Here is a 20,720-nt window from a genome sequence, read left to right as displayed (position 1 = left end):
GAAAGAGTAAGTACCTCAGTACCTTTTTTGACAAAAAAAACTTCCTTTTTACAATAATTTATTTTCATTGATAAGAGCGATGCCTGAGTTTTCTTTTATTTGGGGGGGGGGGGGGTAGTAGTTGAAGATGGGGAAAATAAGCTGTGCCTGAGGTGGAAACTCAGTGGCCGTTGGTCGGCTCCAGCTGAGCTCGCGGCGGATCGCGCCTGTTGTCCGTTGGAGGGAAGGGGGGTGGGGGGGCAGACGGGGGGAGGGAGGGAGGGGGTTGCAGCAGCGCGCCGATTGGCTCAGACGGTGCTGTCACCAATAACAAGACAGGCCGGTAAGTGCAGTGAGGAGAGAGAAAAAAAATCCAAAGGCAGAGAGAGCGCAAAATAAGCACGGCCATGCCGATCCTGCACGGTTAATGCTGAAAACAAGGCCGGCGCCGGTCACTGCTGCTGCAGCACAATCTTTGCAATGCTTAGAAAATATATACCTGGTAAAATAGGTCCGTTTTGCTTTTTGGGCAAGGTGGGGGGGGGGGGGAGAGATAGTAGTGGGCAAGCCTAGGCCTACGGCAGCCAGCCAATAGTGTTCTGGAGCAGCATGGAAATGCAGGGGTATTAAGATTGGGGGGGGAAGGGGCGGGGGTTTTGAGCGGTGTTTTGGGTTTTGTGGTGGGAAAAGTAAGGTCATGTTTTTGTGCCTAGTGTTTTTTCTCTCTATTCCATAGATTCTCATTCGTCTTTTGATAGTAGTGTAAAGAGTGTCAGAACAGAAGAGGATGAAGGGCCGCCATGTTGGACCAGGAACTTTTCATGCAAAGACATAAACCAACTAGGGAGTGATTTTTGTTTTCGGGTGGAAGGGAGGTATGTGGAGTCTTTTAGCAACTGACGGAAGAAAAGATCGGTAGATTCAATGAACTGTCATTTTGCAAAGCGAAAGAGCACGGGATCTGAATGTAATCAGAAGGAAGGTTAAGGTGAGTTGGAGTCCCAAGACTGACGTCAGAATCATCTCCATACACAATTTGTAAATTGAGTTTCAAATCAAGATGACATTTGAGGCTTGTCTAATGAATGGGCAGGTAAGACGATGTTTCATCGCAGACTTAAATTGAAAATTTCAACGTTGAGATATTAGCTTTTCTAAAACATTTCCACGAGGGGCAGCAAGAGTGGTCATAAATGTACAGTGTAATGGAACATTTTCAAAGAAAAAGTTGCTGGTTTGATATATTTGATTAACAATTTTCACCTCTAATAATTTTAATATCGTTTTCTGCTTTTGGATTTGTTATATTTCCTTTAATATTTGGGTTATAAAGTTATTTGGAAGGACCAACTAATTGAGTTGAACTAAGGATCACAAGTGCCTAGTTCAATGCCTATTGTAATGGTACATATGGATATTAACGTTACCTTCCTGTTTGGACAAATTAAAAAAGAAATATTGTGGTTGGTATAATGAAAGGAGAGAGGGAATTAAAATGATATAATGCAAATTAAGTCAATATGCCAAAAAATAAGTAGATGTCCCAGTGGAATAAGCAGAGCATCATGAACAGAATTGGGATCTTGGCATTACATGTGTTGGTGTAAATATATTGAACTTGAAACATGAAATGTGCAAATATATGTTCCACCAGAGTCAATTTTACATTTATTTTGCTATTTGGTGTTTTTCCTTCGAGTTATTACACATATGATTGTTTGAATTCTGTGGTTAGTAAATTCCACATTGTACATTCCCTTTTTGAATATTTTGAGAAAACCCATTTTAAGGAAATAAATGTCTCTTGCCCCAACCATCCAAATTTAATTCCTGATATTTAATTGCATACATAGTATCTTTGCATGTTTTGACTATAGTAAGCATCTTTGAATGAAAAATATCTTGGAATGCAGCTGTGCACCATGTGAATAAACTTGATCACTTGCAATGATTTGTCAGTGAATGTGTAGGGCATTGTTGTTTATAATTCCTTACTGTTGGTTTCATTTCTTTAACTTGTAACTCCAAAACGTAACTTTGTTTCAGTGCTTCTCTGTTCATGGTTTGTACCTGTCAAGCTGATATTGGGAATCTTCATGCACTGTCAAAGTTAAAGTATGAAGTATAACTTTCTTTTTTAAATTATTTATTCATATTCTTCAAGCTCTTCCTTATTTGGAATATTTATTAAGTGAGTGGCTGAGCAGTTCAAACTTCAGCACTCCTCTAGTTTGTATAGCTTTTTTGATCCACATAGGTTAATTCCCGGAATGGCGGGACTGTCGTATGTTGAAAGGCTGGAGCGATTGGGCTTGTATACACTGGAATTTAGAAGGATGAGGGGGGATCTTATTGAAACATATAAGATAATTAGGGGATTGGACACATTAGAGGCAGGAAACATGTTCCCAATGTTGGGGGAGTCCAGAACAAGGGGCCACAGTTTAAGAATAAGGGGTAGGCCATTTAGAACGGAGATGAGGAAGAACTTTTTCAGTCAGAGAGTGGTGAAGGTGTGGAATTCTCTGCCTCAGAAGGCAGTGGAGGCCAGTTCGTTGGATGCTTTCAAGAGAGAGCTGGATAGAGCTCTTAAGGATAGCGGAGTGAGGGGGTATGGGGAGAAGGCAGGAACGGGGTACTGATTGAGAGTGATCAGCCATGATCGCATTGAATGGCGGTGCTGGCTCGAAGGGCTGAATGGCCTACTCCTGCACCTATTGTCTATTGTCTAATAGCAGTAGTAAGGCTCAATTTGGACTTTGAGCTTTGAGGGGAAATTTTTATCAGATTTACAATGTGTAATTGCTATTGAAAGAAGCATTGATACATGTGTGTAGAAAATAGGTGCAAAAACAGACCACTGGAGGAACGCAGCAGTTCAAACGGAATATGTGGAGGCAAAAAGATAATTGACATTTTGGGTGGAGATAGTGTATCAGATCTTGAGGAATAGATTCAATCATTGTACCCCCACAGATAGCTTGTGACTTTTCTGGATTTATCCTTTCCTACCTAAAAGTCGTATGTATAATTGGAATGTCAGTCCCATCCCTTTTTAAAATGGGAGAAAGTTAGCAAGAAAGCTTCTAAAATAATCTGTATTACTACTTTTCTTTAGTTTTGAATTTTTTAATAATGTGATAGGAAATTGCCATGTGGCTTACAAATATTAAAAATGTTTTGATGCAAATATACGTTAATGTTATATGACTGATTGGAGCTCCATAAGCCATAGGAACTAACTATAACCTAGTTTATTCCCATCTACAATTAAACTCAATCCATCAAGCTTCCATCTTTGTACCTTTTTGGCTAGTAAAATTTCTTTTTTCTATTTTTGAGATCAAAGCTTTGAAGGCAAGTCTAGCATTTATTGACTTGACACTTTTCTGACACTGCCTTGAACCACCGGGCCTGGATGAGTAATTGAATATATTTCCACAGTGCGGTTGGCAGGGAGTTCCAACATCCTGATCCAGGAACAGAAAAAGGTACATTTGGAATTAATTTCCAAATCAGGATGCCATGCAACTCAGAAGGGACTTGTTCCCATATGTCTGTTGCCCTTATTCTTCTCAGTAGGAAGAGGTTAAAGGCATGAGAAATCCTGTCAGAACAGTCTTGGTGAGTAACTGCAATGCATGTTGTAGATGGTGCACACTCTACAGCCATTATGCTAGTGACGGATGGAATGAATGTTTAGGGAGGCCCAGTCAAATGGACTGTTTGTCCTGGATGGTATCAAGCTCCTTGATGGTTGCTGAGTTGAACTGATCTATGCATAAAAAGTGTTTCATTGTACTCCTGACTTTGAGTCAGTTGTAGTCATAGTGCATATAAATGGGCCCTTCGGCCCACCAAGCCCTAACCCCATTTTTACCAATGTTAATTTATTTGCCTTGCATTCACATCAACTCTAACCAGATTCTATCAGTGACCTGCACTCTTATGCACAATTTACGTTGGGCTATTGACCTGCTTTGGAATATGTGAAGCAAACAAGAATACCTGGAAAAATCCGTCCAGTCACAGTGAATGTGCATCAGTAGCATTGGGGGCAGAATTGAATTCGGGTCCTTACACCTGTGCAGCAGTAGCTCTGTTATCATTGCCATTGTGCCTTGCATGTCATGGTTGCTTTATAGATGGTGGAAAGACTTTGGCGTGTCAAGCGGTGAATCACTTAATTGGGGTTAGTCATGACCTGGATGTAGCTGATGACGGATGGTTGTAGGACACTGCCCTTAAGAATTCTTGCAGTGATGTCTCAGAACTGGAGTGATCGATCTGCACCGAGCACGAACATCTTCCTTTGTGAGAAGTATTATTCATCCCATTGGAGTGTTTACATCTCGTTGGCTTGTTTTAATGGGGCTTCTTCATGCCACACTCGATCAAATGCTATATTGATGCCAAGGCCATTCACTCTCCCTTTGCTTATGGAATATGGTTCTACGGTCCGTGTTTAGACTAAGGCTCTGATTCTATGGGCATGAGGTGGTTCTGGTGAAACCCCAAATGAACAGAAATGAGCAGGTTATTAGTAAGTGTTGTTGGATAGCACTATTGCTGATGACTTCCATCATTTTGCTGATGAATGAGGGTAGACTGCGTATTAATTCGCAAGATTGGATTTGCTTGTATTTTGTGAACTTTCCAGAGTGTCGGGTAGATGCTGGTGTTGTAACCATATCAGAACAGTTTGATGAGAGACACTGCTGGTTCTGCACATGTAGACCTGTCATCAACTCTGTGGAAGAGATCTATGGTTCCACCAGGGTTATGACTCTACCAGGCCGCCCATTTTTTTCTACCAGCCCTTATGTAGAGGTTTTGTTTATTATTGTCGCATGTACTGAGGTACAGCAAAAAGCTTTTGTGTGCTATCTAATCAAAGAAAAGACTATACATGAATATAATCAAGCCATCCATTGGGCACAGATCAAAAATAGAGGGTATAACATTTCGTGCAAGATATAACATCAAAGCCCGATAAAGTCTGAATTAAAGATAGTTCAAAAGTCTCCATTGAGGTAGATGGGAGGTCAGGGCCACACTAACTGATGAGAGGACTATTCAGTTGCCTGAAAACAGCTGGGAAGAAACAGCCCCTGAATTCTGGAGGTATGTGTTTTTTAAACGATTGTATCTCTTGCCTGATGGGAGAGAGGAGAATGTGGTGAGACTGGTCCTTGATTGTGCTGGCGGCCCCACCAAGGTACCATGTAGTGAATATGGAGTTGATAGAAGGGAGGCTGGTTTGTGGGGTGGCCTGGGCTACATCCACAACTCTGCAATTTCTTGCAGTCTGGGATGGAGCTGTTCCCAAACCTGATAAGATGCTCTGTATGGCACATCTGTAGAAATTGGTGAGGTTGTTGGGAACATGCTGAACTTCCTAAGCCTTTTAGTTGGTGAGCTTCCTAAGGCGTCCTAAGCCTTTAAGCCATTGGTGTGCTTTCTTGGCCATAGCTTTGATGTGGCTGCTTTAGGACAAATTGGTGATATTTATTCCTAGGAACTTTAGACTTTTGACCATCTCTACTTCAGCGCCATCAATGTAGAACTGGGGTGTGTGTACTGCTTTGCTTCCTGAAGTCAATTATAATCTCCTTTGTCATGCTAACATTGAAGGAGAGGTCGACACAAAATGCTGGAGTAACTCAGTGGGGACAGGCAACATCTCTGGAGAGAAGGAATGGGTGACATTTTGGGTCAAGCCTGTCCCGCTGAGTTACTCCAGCATTTTGTATCTACCTTCGATTTAAACCAGCATCTGCAGTTCTTTCTTACATATTGAGGGAGAGGTTGTTGTCTTGGCATCAAGTTACAAGGTTCTCAATCTTTCTGTACTTTGTCTCATCATTATTCAATATCCAGCCTACTACAGTGGTGTCTTATACGAACGCACTATTTCCTCACTTCTCTCATTGTAAAGGTTTTAATTTTGAATTATGTCTTTACCCATGAATTGTCCACCAATTGAGAAAGAAAATTATTAATCTACTGAATTCTTTTCAAAATGTTGTAATTTCAGTCCAATCCCCCTTTAACCAATAGGTATAAAGAATATTTAGCTTAGTTTATGTATTCTGGGATCAAAGCTTAACCTTTTGAGCCATTATAGCACTTCTACCCTTCCAATGCTTTCAAATGTGCCATGCCCATAATTACACATGGTACATCAGATTTGATGTTACTTGAGCTTTGCACAACTTGAAAACCATAACGCTTTTAATTTTGGTCTCTAGGTGTAAAGCATATTATCCCATTATTTTTGCATTAATATACTAAATTATAGAACAATGAAATGATCTGTGCACATAGCTACCATGATTAGTTTAGTTTGTCACATGTACTGAGGTACAGTGAAAAGCTATTTGCGTGTTAACCTGTCAGTGGAAATACTATACATGATTACAATCAAGCCGTTCACTGTGAACAGATACATGGTAAAGGGAATAAAATTTAGTGCAAGGTAAATTCCAATTAATGATAGCCAGAGAGCCTCTAATTAGGTAGATGGTAGCTCAGAACTTCTCTCTATTTGTTGATAGGATGGTTTAGTTGCCTGATAACAGCTGGGGAAAAAATTGTCCCTGAATCTGGACGTACACATTTTCACACTTCTGTACTTGCCTGATGGGAGAGGGGAGAAGAGGGAGTGACTGGGATGAGACACATCTTTGATTATACTAGTGGCCTTGCTGAGGCAGCGTGAAGTGTAGATGGAGTCAATCGAAGGGAGGTTGGTTTGCATGATGGTCTGGGCTACGTCCACTACTCTACATTTTCTTGAGGTCTTGGATGGAGCTATTCCCAAAATGCTGTAATGTATCCTGATAAAATGCTTTCTACGCCGCATCTGTAGAAGTTGGTGAGGGTTGTTGGGGACATGCCGATCTTCCTAAGTCTTCTAAGGAAGTAGAGGTGTTGGTGTGCTTTCTTGGCCATAGCTTTGATGTGGCTGAACCAGGACAAGTTGTGGTGATATTTACTGCTATGTACTTGAAGCTTTCGACGACCTCAACTTAGGTGCTGTCAATGTATACTGAGATACAGTGCCCTCCATAATGTTTGGGACAAAGACCCATCGTTTATTTATTTGCCTCTGTACTGCACAATTTGAGATTTGCAATAGTAAAAATCACATGTGGTTAAAGTGCACATTGTCAGATTTTAATAAGGGGTATTTTTATACATTTTGGTTTCACCATGTAGAAATTGCAGCAGTGTTTATACATAGTCCCCCCAATTCGGGGCACCATAATGTTTGGGACACAGCAATGTCATGTAAGTGAAAGTAGTCATGTTTAGTATTTTGTTGCAGATCCTTTGCATACAATGACTGCTTGAAGTCTGCGATTCATGGACATCACCAGTTGCTGGGTGTCTTCTCTGGTGATGCTCAGCCAGGCCTGTGTTGCAGCCGTCTTTAGCTTATGCTTGTTTTGGGGGCTAGTCCCCTTCAGTTTTCCCTTTAGCATATAAAAGGCATGCTCATATTTATTCACAAAATGCTGGAGTAACTCAGCAGGTCAGGCAGCATCTCGGGAGAGAAGGAAAGGCATGCTCAATTGGGTTCAGATCAGGTGATTGACATGGCCACTCAAGAAATTACCATTTTTTAGCTTTGAAAAACTCCTTTGTTACTTTAGCAGTATGTTTGGGATCATTGTCTTGCTGTAGAATGAACCGCCGGCCAATGCATTTTGAGGCATTTGTTTGAACTTGGGCAGATAGGATGTGTCTGTCCACTTCAGAATTCATTATGCCACTACCATCAGCAGTTGTATCATCAATGAAGATAAGTGAACCAGTACCTTCAGCAGCCATACATGCCCAGGCCATAACACCTCTACCACTGTATTTCACAGATGAGGTGATATGCTTTGGATCTTGGGCAGTTCCTTCTCTCCACCATACTTTGCTCTTGCCATCACTCTGATATAAGTTAATCTTCGTCTCATCTGTCCACAAGACCTTTTTCCAAAACTGTGGTTGCTCTTTTAAGTACTTCATGGTAAACTGTAACCTGGCCATCCTATTTTTGCACAGTCGAGGGTGTATAAGAGTAAAGAAGGGAGCTGAGAACACTTCCTTGCGGAGCACCAGTGTTGAGGATTATCGTAAAGGATAATTTGTCCCCTATCCTCACTGTTTGTGGTCTGTTGGTCAGGAAGCTGAGGATCATCCCCGATGATTAAGCCTTCTCTCCAGAGATGTTGCTTGTCCAGAGATGCTGAGTTACTCCAACATTTTGTCGTCTATAAATAGAAGTCTGGCGTAGGTGTCTCTCTTATTAAGGTGTTCCAGAGATGAGTGTAGGGCCAGGGAAATTGGCCATGGACCTGTGTGGTGGTAGATGAACTGCGATGGGTCAAGACTGTTTGGCAGTCTGGATTTAATGCATTCCATAACCAGCTTCTCAAAGCACATCGTGACCGGGGCTGTAAAGGCTACTGGGTGGTAGTCATTAAGGCATGAGATCTTGCTTTTCTTTAGCACTGGGATGATAGTGGTTTTCTTGAAGCAGGTGGGTTCCTCAGAATGGAGTAGGGAGAGATTACAGATTTCCATGAACACTACTGCTGGTTGATCCATGCAGTGTCTAAGGTCGGAGCCAGGGACTCCATCTGAGCGAGTTGCTTTCCGTGGGTTCTCCCACAGGAAGGCCGATATAACTTCTGCAACAATGTCTCTGGGAAGAGGCACGCTTGAGTCATTGTTCCGCTGACCTTCTGCTCAATTAAGCTCATCTGGTAGGGCTGTATTATCACCTGTGATGTTGCCTGACTTTACTTTGCAGCCAGTTATAGTATTCAGGCCTTGCCGGAGTCTGCCTGTGTCTGAATGATTGAACTGGGACAAGTTTGTCCTGGTATTGTCTCTTGGTATCGTTGAATGGTATTCCAATGACCACAGCTACTGGCTGTGCCAGTACTATGGCAGTTGGCCCCTGAGGTTGGCTTGATTGAAATCTCTTGCGACAACAACCAGGACTTTGTGGTGTTGTATCAAGGCAGTTGACAGCGGAGTACAGTTCATTCAGAGCAAGCTTGACGTCCACATGAGGAGGAATGGAGACTGCTGTCAGAATATCTGTGGTGAATTCCCTTGGCAGGTAGTAGGGATGGCACTTTAAGTCAGATATTTCAGATCCGGGGAGCGTGAGCTTGCCAGAACTACCATGTCTGTGCACCACAAGATATTGATTAGAAAGTGAACCCTACTTCCATGGGTTGTCGAAGGAAAGGAGAGCAATGAACACAGTAACACAAAATAGGATTGGAGTTTGCTCATTGTTCAGTTTTTAAAATAAACATAGTAAAAACAAAATCAAGAAGGTATTGAAATACATAATGAAATTGTATTGCAGTTAGGCATGGCTTCACATTTCTAAGTAAACTTGTCTCATAGCATTGCCTTTCATTTTCCTGTACAACATCCTACATCAATTGAGACTCGAGATTGTAGATGCTGGAATCCGGAGCAAAAAAACAAACTAAGGGAGGAACTTAATGGGTCGACCAGCATCTGTTTTAGTGGGGAGATGGCATTTGCGATGGACTAGTGTGATGGTGGGCATATTGCAGTGGATCAACACGGTGGAAGCTGGAGTTGATGTGTATCATGACCAGCCTTGGGTCCCTTGATTTATTTTGGCATCGGGATAATTGTAGGCATCCTAGCGCAGGTGAGTACCCCAGATTGGAGTATGGAGAGGTAATGATGTCCAATATGGGAAAGGTAATGAGGTTCAGGCCATTCACTTCCCTAAGAAGGCTGGTCTGATGTCCATGATGTTGACCATGGGGGCAGGTGCACTCAAGGCTGAAAGTGTGGGAAATGTCATTGCCCCACACTCATTTCTCGCACTATTGTGCCCGTTCCCCCTCCACAAAAAACCTCACTGGCATTTCATTGAACTCTTCTTTTGTCCTTATCAGATGCCCTTTTGTCTTCTTCCATCTCGAGTCTTAGTCTACACATCTGCTAATCAACACCCCCCCCGCCCCGGTATGTATCCACCTATCACTTGCCAGGCTTTGTCCGGATATGTCACCTGCCATTCCATCCAAGAATGCTGCCTGACCCACTGAGTTATTCCAGCAATTTGCATTTTATTCATTCCACTAACCTTTTCAAACGAGCATAGAATGCATTGAGCTCATCAAGGGGGGAAGTTGTGGACAATGATTCTGCTTTGTAAGACAGTTTATAGTATGCAGGCCTTGACACAATCGATGGGTATGTATGTACATAATGTCATTGATGGGTACAGAGGTTCTTGGAATATATGCACATATATTTTGCTGGGGATATGGAGAAATTGCACTATGGAAAGCCTATTTAAGCTAATCCAGAAAATTTCTGACTCTTCTACTCAATGTTTTAGCATGGACACTCTGATGTGCAGCTTAGATTTGCCAGCACAGTACCTCAACCCTAAGGCAAGATCCCTCAAACTGGGGGTTGTGATCTTTACAGTTTAGAAAGTTGTGGAGTATTTTTTGGGGTGTCTGTGTGTATGTTTTAAGACAATGTGGAAGTGAAATAATGGATTGAAAGAAACTACTACTGTTGGAAAGACCAGATTCTGACATTTTAAGCAAGGCTTACAAATATTAGAAAATGTTTCCTTCCACTAGATCTCGAAATATATATTGCCCTTCTACAAATTATATTTGATACTTTGTCTAAAAAGTCCAGTTTTTAAATTTACAGAGGTATTGAGGCTCATGGTCTTAATGGAGTCACTAAATCAAAGAATAATAATAGCTTACTTAGAAGGAAGTATTTTGGCGATTTAGTTTCTGTGGGCTTCTTGACATTACACTTCTGGTCCTGTAATTATTTCTTCCATGTTCTGATCCATTTTTCTTATTGAAGATCATTGAAGCAGCATCCCGCATCCTGTCTAACTGTTTTCCAGATGCTAGCCATCCTTTGGTAAATAGTTTGAATATCCATCCTCTAGAATGATGGCAGGATTAAAAAACATATTTCTAACCAAACTACATCTTTTATTACTTTCAAAATCTCCAACATAATGCATATTTCCTTGCACCATTGAAAGGGACAATTTAACCCTAAGTTAACCCTAACCCTAATTTAACCCTACAGAACAATTACATTTCCTCCAATTATTTCCTTGTAACATTCTCTCTCGGATGGCCATTAAATCCAGCTTGATTCTCCTACCAACCAGGTACATGAGGGTTAATTTGCAGTAGCTTAATATTTGACAAACCAGCTCATCACTTGTTTGTGGACAAACACCAGAGCACCTCGGGAGAAATTTATGGTCACAGAAAGAATATGCAAGTTCCACACAGCAATGGAGGTCAAAATCAAAGATTCATTGTAGCTTTAGGGAAGTATTGTCACTTACTATGCCGCTTCAAGAGGTCTCTGCTATATGTAGAATAATCATAGCTTCTCAAATCATTCATCATAGTTAATGCCTCATTCCAGATTTATTATTCTAGTAAATCTTTTCTGCACCCTGTGCAAGCCTTTAAATTCCTCTTTCAAAGGTTTGTGGACTAGAATTGCACTTTATATGCCAGTTGGGGTAAACTGTTGCTTACTGCTTTCTTAGTCTGCCCTGACACTCGGATTTATGTACAAATGCAGTTGGATTTCACTGTTCCAATAACTGCCTTTATAGCAGTGTCTTTCTTCATTCTTCCAATCAAATTGTGTCACTTTATAAGTCCTTTGCTATCCTCTTCACTGTTGACTGAATTCAACTTGATTTTGAAGCTCTTCTTTAGAATGCAAAGTCAATGTCATTAACACACAACACGAAACACATTTTCAGCCATGAACTCTTGTGAGCAGTTTCTAGGCCAAAAATCAAATGTTTACTATATTGCTTTGTAACCTAAGCTAATTTCCTACACGTGCTATTACTGTCCTTTCTTCAATTGGTTTCAACTTTGCTGCAAGCCTAATTATTTAGAACTTTATTACATGCTTTTTAGAACTGCAAAGTCCATTGATTTTTTTAAAGTTTACCCACTATCCACCTTAATCTGATCTGTAATTCCTGGGTTTATCTTGCTTTTTTGTTTGACCAAAGTTGTTTTGTGCATCCAGTACCCTCCCAGTTTCCACCCTTGCTCTCGGCAAGCCAGGATTCATCCCATCATGATCTGATGACAAGTTTGCATTTGGTGCCTTGTACCAATTCATCTTTTTTTTTTTGTCCCTGCGGTCAATAGTTTGTGACAACAGTTTCTTAATAAATATAGATGGAAAGTACTTACTACCTGGCCATGCTTCCTGCTTTTATGACTAGATCTTTATCCCTGCAAAAACAATCTGCTTGTGGAACTCAGTGGGCAAACGGCATCTGTGGAGGCAAAAGGATGGCCTGTTTTGAGTCAAGACCTTGCATCAGAACTAAGAGTACAGAGGGAAGATGACCAATTTGAAGAGGTGAGAGGAAGTGGTGAGGCTGGGGTTGGTAGGTGATGGGTGTTATCAGGTGAGGTGGGCAGATGGCACCACCAGGTTGGAAATGTGGGGGGGAGGGGGAGTTTATTAGGAAATAGGTTCTGATTGTCGACCCTATCTATGCCTGTCATCATTTTACTTCCATCAATCAGATGTCCCAGCAAATTCTCATATTCTAGAGAAAACAATCCAAGTATGTCCAACCTCTCCCTGTAGCTCATGATCTCTAATCCAGACATCATTCTGGTTCCCTTCCTCTGCACCCTTCCCAAAGTCCCCACATTTTTCCTGTAATGGGGCGACCAGAATTGCACACAACACTGAATGTGGCCTATCTAAAGTTCTATAAAGTTGCATCATGACTTCCTGACTCGGCACCCTTTCCAAAGTCTCCATCTTTCCTGTAATGGGGCAACCAGAATTGCGCACAATACTCTGAATGTGGCCTAACCAAAGTCCTATAAAGCAGCATTACGACTTCCTGACTCTTGTACTCAATGCAGGCATGCCATATGCCTTCTTTGCTACTCTATCTTCTCGTGTTTCCAGGGAGTAATGGACTTGGATCCCAAAATCTGTCTGTACATCAATTTTGTTGTGCCATGTCATTAACTGTGTATTTTTCCCTTGCAAAGTGCAACACCTCATTTGTTCGGATTAAACTCCATCTGCAATTTCTCTGCCCATTTCTGTAGCTGATTTATATTCCCCTGTATACTTTGATAGACTTCCTCACAGCCTGCAACCACAGCAATGTTTGTGTCATCTGCAAATTTACGCCCTTTATTGTATTTGCCATAATCTGAAGAATTAGAAAGTAATCAGATGGGTATTAAACATTGTTTAATATTGGAATACCAAATTATAATTCACATGGGACAAACTAGGTGGCTTTGATTTAAACTTGGCTCGGTCTGAAATTATTATGTAATTTATCAAATTGAGCTTTGCTTTGAGTTTTGTTTAATCAATCTGCAGTAGTTTATTATGACAGTGACGCACATTGTGGGGAATTTCAAGATTAGGGGACAAAAAACTATTGTGTAGCAAGGCTGGTCTTACTATTTTGCACTAATGTCGTGCATGACTTTGTGTACTGCTGTGTATACGTTTTCTGTTTTTAAGCTAACTTGTGCATACACTTGATTTGGATAGTTACAATAAGTTGTTCTTGATCAAGTGGCACAAGGTTATGCTGGGTGATTTAGAAATCTCTCTTAGATGATTGGTAGAAATTATTTCAATTGCCTGACAACTTTTATGTTCAGCAGTTTCATAACCGTTTTGTTTTCTTCCTCTTAGGTGGAAAATAAGGAAAGATGGATCATGCCTGTGACTATAAATTGACAGTGGGTACCACTCTGCCCTTTAGTAATTCGCAACAATTTTCAAATACACTGGGTTTCAATGTTTCAGAGAGCAATGGGCCAAGCAGCAGAACTGGTCAGAACATCTGTGGAAGAGAAAACTCAAATCTTCAGGATGGTGGTGGTAGTGTTCAGCAGTCAGTTGATTCACGGGATGATACAAAACCTACATTTAATGGACATGCGTCAGCACGATCCTATATTCCACTACGCAAACTGCAAGATTTAGCTTCTATGATTCCTACTGGATTCTCTGAGCCTACAGAAATAAAACAGTGGTCTGAGTCCCTTGAGAATTCTATGACCCAGGACTGTTGTACAATTGACAGAGTCGGTCACTCTTGCTCAGAAACCGATTTTTCACACAATGCTTCACCAGAATTGAAGCTAAAAATAACCAAAATGGTTATGAATGGAAAAATGATGTTTGAATCGAGCATTTGCAGTGAGATGGAAAAAGAGGATGAAAAGGATTCTGAAGAACAACTTGCTATCATAAAAGAGGTAGAAATACCAGAATTCCACAGAGCAAAAAGAATGAGAAAGAAAAGTATTAAATATAGTCCTTCCCATGAATCTGAACAGAAAGAAGACAATCCAATGGTTTTTTATTCTCCAGTTTCTGTGGAACGAAAAAAGAACGTAAGTGTTGTTTGTTTGCAAATTGAGATTTTCGTTAAAATTAGTTTGTATGGAACAGATATGAAGCCATTGGTCGCTTTTGCAAACTAAACCAAATGTTGCTTATTTTGTTGTGAGCCTCTATAACCTTGGTGCTATGGAATTCTGAAAGGTAAATTGCATCCTGGCAGTCCTTTTTTAATGAATCAATTACAAAGAAAGGATTGGCATGTTTGATCTTGTGTTGTAAATAAGAGGAAGAGCTCCATCCTGGGAGTTGTAGTTTTGCACATTATTTTACCTGATGCAGAGTTTATAGTGATAATCAGGGCATTTAAGATCTGAATAACTGGTAGGTTCAAATAGTACGTGTGAATATGTTATATGCTTAAACCATTGAATGATTAAGAGGTATAAGAAAATAACTGCAGATGCTGGTACAAATCGATTTATTCACAAAATGCTGGAGTAACTCAGCAGGTCAGGCAGCATCTCGGGAATGGAGAGAAGGAATTCCTTCTCTCCCGAGATGCTGCCTGACCTGCTGAGTTACTTCAGCATTTTGTGAATGAATGATTAAGAGGTTTGTGTTCGGTGGAGTGCTGGGATTAGAAAATGAGATGTAGGCACAAGGAACTGCAGATACTGGTTTATAAAAAAGACACAAAGTGCTGGAGTAACTCAGTGGGTCAGGCTGCATCTTTAGAGAACATGAATAAGTGACGTTTTGATTCGGGACCCTTCTTCAGACTGCTTATAGTAGGGTGTGAGAAAGCTGGGAGTGAGGTGGGAGTGGGACAGAGTTTTACAAGTGTTTGATGGATGCACATGAAGGGGGGCAGATAGTCAGACACAGGCTAAAATGTGTGGGACAAGGATAGAAGATGCATGAAATGTTAAGCCAGAGGAAGGAACATGGGTGGAAAGGGTGGGGGTGGGAGGGGAAAGGAAAGGGAGAGTTGGATGTGCATCCAGGTGAGGCATAGGGAAGAGATAGGGGAGGAAAGGGATGAGGGGAGGGAAGTATGTTTGTAACTAGTTAAAACTGGGGAATTCAATGTTCATGGTGTTGGGTTGTAAGCTACCCAAGCAGATCCCAAGGGAAGGGGAGTTAAAATGGTTAACAACCAAGCTATCCAGCAGACTTTGGTGGACTGAGCATCAGTGTATGGCAAAACCGTTGCCAGGTCTACACTTGGTCTGACTGATGTGAAGGAGATCACATCGGGTGCATTAGAGGAAGTGCACGTAAACCTCTATCTCATTTGGAAAGACTGCTGTGGTCCCTGGTTGGATGGACTGACCATTCTGTCCTGGGCCTCCTCCATTGGCCTGAGTGAGGCCACATGTAAAGTGGAGGAACAGCACCTCATATTCTACTTGGATAGCTTCGAACAACGGTATGAACAGTGCATTTCTCCTCTGCTATATTCCTTCCTCTGGCCTCATATTTCATGCCTCTTCTAACCTTATCACACCTTTTTTTGTCTTTTCAACTCTGGTCTTTGTCCAATCATCCCCCAATGTAAACCCCCTTTCGCCTGCATCCACCTATCACTTGATAAAACATTGTCCTGCCCCACCTCTCTTCCAGCTTCCCCCCCCACACCCCTCCCCCCTACTACAATCAATCCGAAAAGAGGTTCTAGCACAAAACCTTATCTATCCATGTTCTCCAGTGATGCTGCCTAACCTGCTGAGTTGCTCCAGCACTGCCTATTTTTTTAGGAAGTGAGATGTTTTACTTGAGACATGAATTTCACAGCTGGAATCACGGGCAGTGTGGTCTGCGTTATAATATAAATTTAGAAAAAGGTATTTAATAAAAACCTATATTGATGTGTCACTTAAAAGTGTGGTACTCAAAGATTTATATAGCATATCTTACTGCATGTCCATTCAAATTATATATAGCACTGCAGCATTTTTTGCCAGAAAGTTGTTTTTTGATCTTTTAAATCCAGTTTGAAGTATGGCTACATCTATCTATCTATATATATATATTATTATTATTATATTACTAAAACTCTCTGTCCGTGTTTGTGTGCACCATAACTTGTGTGGTTCGCACAGCAAAAACGGTGCCCCATAGTGCCACAATTTCTGCACCACGTTATTCACCATTATCCTGGGCATAATCTCTAATAACTCTCATTCAAATTGAAGCCACATTTTTAAAGCTAGAAAGATTTTAAAGTTTACAAATTTCCTTTCTAACCCATTTCTTGAAGGTCTTCAGCGTGTGATATCACAATGGGACACGTGCGCCTGTGAGAGATGAGCTCGCGCCCCCCCCCCCCCCCGGCCGGTATTCTGCGTGTGACGTCGCAATGGGACCCGCATGTCTTCAAGAGCTCAGCTCGCTCTCTTTCCCCTCCCCCCCCCCCCCCGACCTTTAACTAATGCGTGTCCCCCCCCGGACCTTTAACTAATGTGTTCCCCCCCGGACCTTTAACTAATGTGCTCCCCCTCCCCCCGGACCTTTAACTAATGCGCTCCCCCCCCCCCGGGACTTTTAACTAATACGCGCGCCCCCCCCCCCCCCCCCCAGACCTTTAACTAATGTGCTCTCCCCCCCCCCCCAGGCCATTAACTGATGCTCCCCCCCCGGACCTTTAACTAATGCGCTCTTTCCCCCCCCCCCGGACCTTTAGAGGACGTACAACGAGCTCTGGGTGTCCTAGTGCATCAGTCACTGAAAGTAAGCATGCAGGTACAGCAGGCAGTGAAGAAAGCCAATGGTATGTTGGCCTTCATAACAAGTGGAGTTGAATATAGGAGCAAAGAGGTCCTTCTGCAGTTGTACAGGGCCCTAGTGAGATCGCACCTGGAGTACTGTGTGCAGTTTTGGTCTCCAAATTTGAGGAAGGATATTCTTGCTATTGAGGGCGTGCAGCATAGGTTTACTAGGTTAATTCCCGGAATGGCAGGACTGTCATATGTTGAAAGACTGGTGCGACTAGGCTTGTATACACTGGAATTTAGACGGATGAGAGGGGATCTTATCGAAACGTATAAGATTATTAAGGGGTTGGACACATTAGAGGCAGGAAACATAGAAACATAGAAAATAGGTGCAGGAGTAGGCCATTCGGCCCTTCGAGCCTGCACCGCCATTCAATATGATCATGGCTGATCATCCAACTCAGTATCCTGTACCTGCCTTCTCTCCATGTCCCCTGATCCCTTTAGCCACAAGGGCCACATCTAACTCCCTCTTAAATATAGCCAATGAACTGGCCTCAACTACCTTCTGTGGCAGAGAATTCCACAGATTCACCACTCTCTGTGTGAAAAAAAACTTTCTCATCTCGGTCCTAAAAGACTTCCCCCTTATCCTTAAACTGTGACCCCTTGTTCTGGACTTCCCCAACATCGGGAACAATCTTCCTGCATCTAGCCTGTCCAACCCCTTAAGAATTTTGTAAGTTTCTATAAAATCCCCCCTCAATCTTCTAAATTCCAGCGAGTACAAGCCGAGTCTATCCAGTCTTTCTTCATATGAAAGTCCTGCCATCCCAGGAATCAATCTGGTGAACCTTCTCTGTACTCCCTCTATGGCAAGAATGTCTTTCCTCAGATTAGGAGACCAAAACTGTACGCAATACTCCAGGTGTGGTCTCACCAATGCCCTGTACAACTGCAGCAGAACCTCCCTGCTCCTATACTCAAATCCCCTCGCTATGAATGCCAACATACAATTCACTTTCTTCACTGCCTGCTGCACCTGCATGCCTACTTTCAATGACTGGTGTACCACGACACCCAGGTCTCGTTGCATCTCCCCTTTTCCTAATCAGCCACCATTCAGATAATAGTCTGCTTACCTGTTCTTGCCACCAAAGTGGATAACCTCGCATTTATCCACATTATACTGCATCTGCCATGCATTTGCCCACTCACCTAACCTATCCAAGTCACCTTGCAGCCTCCTAGCATCCTCCTCACAGCTAACACTGCCCCCCAGCTTCGTGTCATCCGCAAACTTGGAGATGTTGCATTCAATTCCCTCGTCCAAATCATTAATATATATTGTAAATAGCTGGGGTCCCAGCACTGAGCCTTGCGGTACCCCACTAGTCACTGCCTGCCATTCTGAAAAGGACCCGTTTATTTCTACTCTTTGCTTCCTGTCTGCCAGCCAGTTCTCTATCCACATCAATAGTGAACCCACAATACCGTGTGCTTTAAGTTTGCATACTAATCTCTTATGTGGGACCTTGTCGAAAGCCTTCTGGAAGTCCAGATATAACACATCCACTGGTTCTCCCTTATCCACTCTACTAGTTACATCCTCGAAAAATTCTATAAGATTCGTCAGACATGATTTACCTTTCATAAATCCATGCTGACTTTGTCCAATGAACCCAATTGGGAACCCATGTTCCCAATGTTGGGGGAGTCCAGAACCAGGGGCCACAGTTTAAGAATAAGGGGTAAGCCATTTAGAATGGAGATGAGGAAAAACTTTTTCAGTCAGTCAGTCAGTTGTAAATCTGTGGAATTCTCTGCCCCAGAAGGCAGTGGAGGCCAATTCTCTGAATGGGGGTTCGAGTGAGTGGAGGGGAGGGTGGGGGTAGGAGGGGGGTGGGGGGAAGGAGAGAGTGGGGGGAAGGAGAGAGTGGGGGTGGGGGAATGGGGTCGGGTAGAATGGGAGTGGGGGGAGGAGGGGTGGGTGGAAGGGGGACAGTGGGTGTGGAGGGCAGGGGAGGGTAGGTGTGAGGGGGTTGGGGGTCGAGGTAAGAGAGTGGGGATGGGGGGAAGGGGGATAGTGCGGGGCTGGGGAGAGTGAGGGTGGGGAAGAGGGGAGAATGGGGGAAGGAGAGAGAGGGTGTGGGGGGAAAGGGGTTGGGGGGAAAGGGGGGAAGGGTGGGGGGAGGGGAGAGGGGGTGGGGAGGAGGGCAGGGTGGATTGGGGAGAAGAATGGGGGTGGGGAGGAGAGTGGGGTGCGGGCAGGGAGAGTGGGGGTAGGGTGAGGGGAGGGAGGAATAAGGGTGGGGAGGGGGAAATCGGGGTGGAGGCAGGGCTAGTGGGGGTGGGGAGGGGTAAGTGGAGGTGGGGGCAGGGAAGGGGCAAGTGGGGGTGGGTAGCGGGGATGGTGTGGGTCAGTGGGGGGAGGAAGGGGGGATAAGGGGGATTGAGTGGGGGGGTTGAGAGTGCTACAATACAGGAGAGGCTTTGGGTCGAGGGCTCACTCAGTGACCCCCTCTCCCCTTCCCTGTCCCCCCTCTACGCGGAATGGGCCCAACGGGTCCACTTGGTCTAGTTCTATATAAATCTGTGAGAGTATAATTCCTTTTGTTTATGACATTTGAGTTTCATGTCACATGCAAATCTTGAAGTTTTATTTTTGCATTAGTGTTACTACTTTACCAGATACATCAAAAAGTGCAATGATCCGAACGTGTATCCCCTGGGAGACAACATGTACAGTGCCCTCCATAATGTTTGGGACAAAGACCTATCATTTATTTATTTGCCTCTGTACTCCACAATTTGAGATTTGTAATAGAAAAAATCACATGTGATTAAAGTGCACATTGTCAGATTTTATGAAAGGGTTTGTTATACATTTGGATTTAAATAGATATTTACACTTAGCCAGTTGTGAATCTTTGGAATATTTTATTCCAAAAGACCTACGGATGCTTTGTGTATATTCAGAATCCCCAAGTATAAGAAAATAACTGCAGATGCTGGTACAAATCGATTTATTCACAAGATGCTGGAGTAACTCAGCAGGTCAGGCAGCATCTCGGGAGAGAAGGAATGGGTGACGTTTCGGGTCGAGACCCTTCTTCAGACTGATGTCGGGGGTGGGACAAAGGAAGGATATAGGTGGAGACAGGAAGATAGAGAGAGATCTGGGAAGGAGGAGGGGAAGGGAGGGACAGAGGAGCTATCTGAAGTTGGAGAAGTCGACGTTCATACCACCGGGCTGCAAACTGCCCAGGCGAAATATGAGGTGCTGCTCCTCCAATTTCCGGCGGGCCTCACTATGGAACTGGAGGAGGCCCATGTGAGAATCCCCAAGATCAGTATAAATTTTTGTTTAAAGTAAAAAGATGTGGAAATCAGCAGCCATGAGCACATTGAATCACAGAAATTCCCATTATTTTTTTCTCTCTCTTATAGGTCCATAAAATGCATTAAGTTTGTAGCCATTAATGTGAGCAGGTATATCATTTTTAAGTAAGATAATTCTCATTATTTTCCAAACTTTTCTTTAGAGTTGCAGTTGGTGCAGGATATGAAAAATCAGGTATTTACAATTTGGGATATTATTAT

At 42.8% G+C, this 20,720-nt stretch overlaps 1 protein-coding gene across 7 annotated transcripts in view; it reads left to right on the top strand.

Annotated features, from left to right (window-relative positions):
• The first annotated feature begins 295 nt into the window (after nucleotides 1–295).
• Nucleotides 296–20,720, top strand: part of LOC144600162 (histone-lysine N-methyltransferase, H3 lysine-36 specific-like) — a 131,170-nt gene continuing 110,745 nt past the window's right edge. For 3 of the 7 annotated variants that reach the window (XM_078411634.1, XM_078411632.1, XM_078411627.1), the window contains exons 1-4: nucleotides 356–490; nucleotides 716–967; nucleotides 12,287–12,426; nucleotides 13,747–14,453. In XM_078411634.1, coding sequence (XP_078267760.1) covers nucleotides 13,764–14,453 — 690 coding nt within the window. In that variant the 5' untranslated portion in view covers nucleotides 356–490; nucleotides 716–967; nucleotides 12,287–12,426; nucleotides 13,747–13,763. Of the gene's footprint in view, nucleotides 323–355; nucleotides 491–715; nucleotides 968–12,286; nucleotides 12,427–13,746; nucleotides 14,454–20,720 lie in introns of those variants that run through there. The other 4 variants (XM_078411629.1, XM_078411628.1, XM_078411631.1 and 1 more) reach the window with 4 other exon arrangements.

The sequence above is a fragment of the Rhinoraja longicauda genome, chromosome 14 (genome assembly GCF_053455715.1).
Source record: "Rhinoraja longicauda isolate Sanriku21f chromosome 14, sRhiLon1.1, whole genome shotgun sequence".
Lineage (NCBI taxonomy): Eukaryota > Metazoa > Chordata > Chondrichthyes > Rajiformes > Arhynchobatidae > Rhinoraja > Rhinoraja longicauda.
The sequence above is the reverse complement of the archived record's forward strand: the minus strand, read 5'-3'. Positions and strand labels throughout refer to the sequence as shown.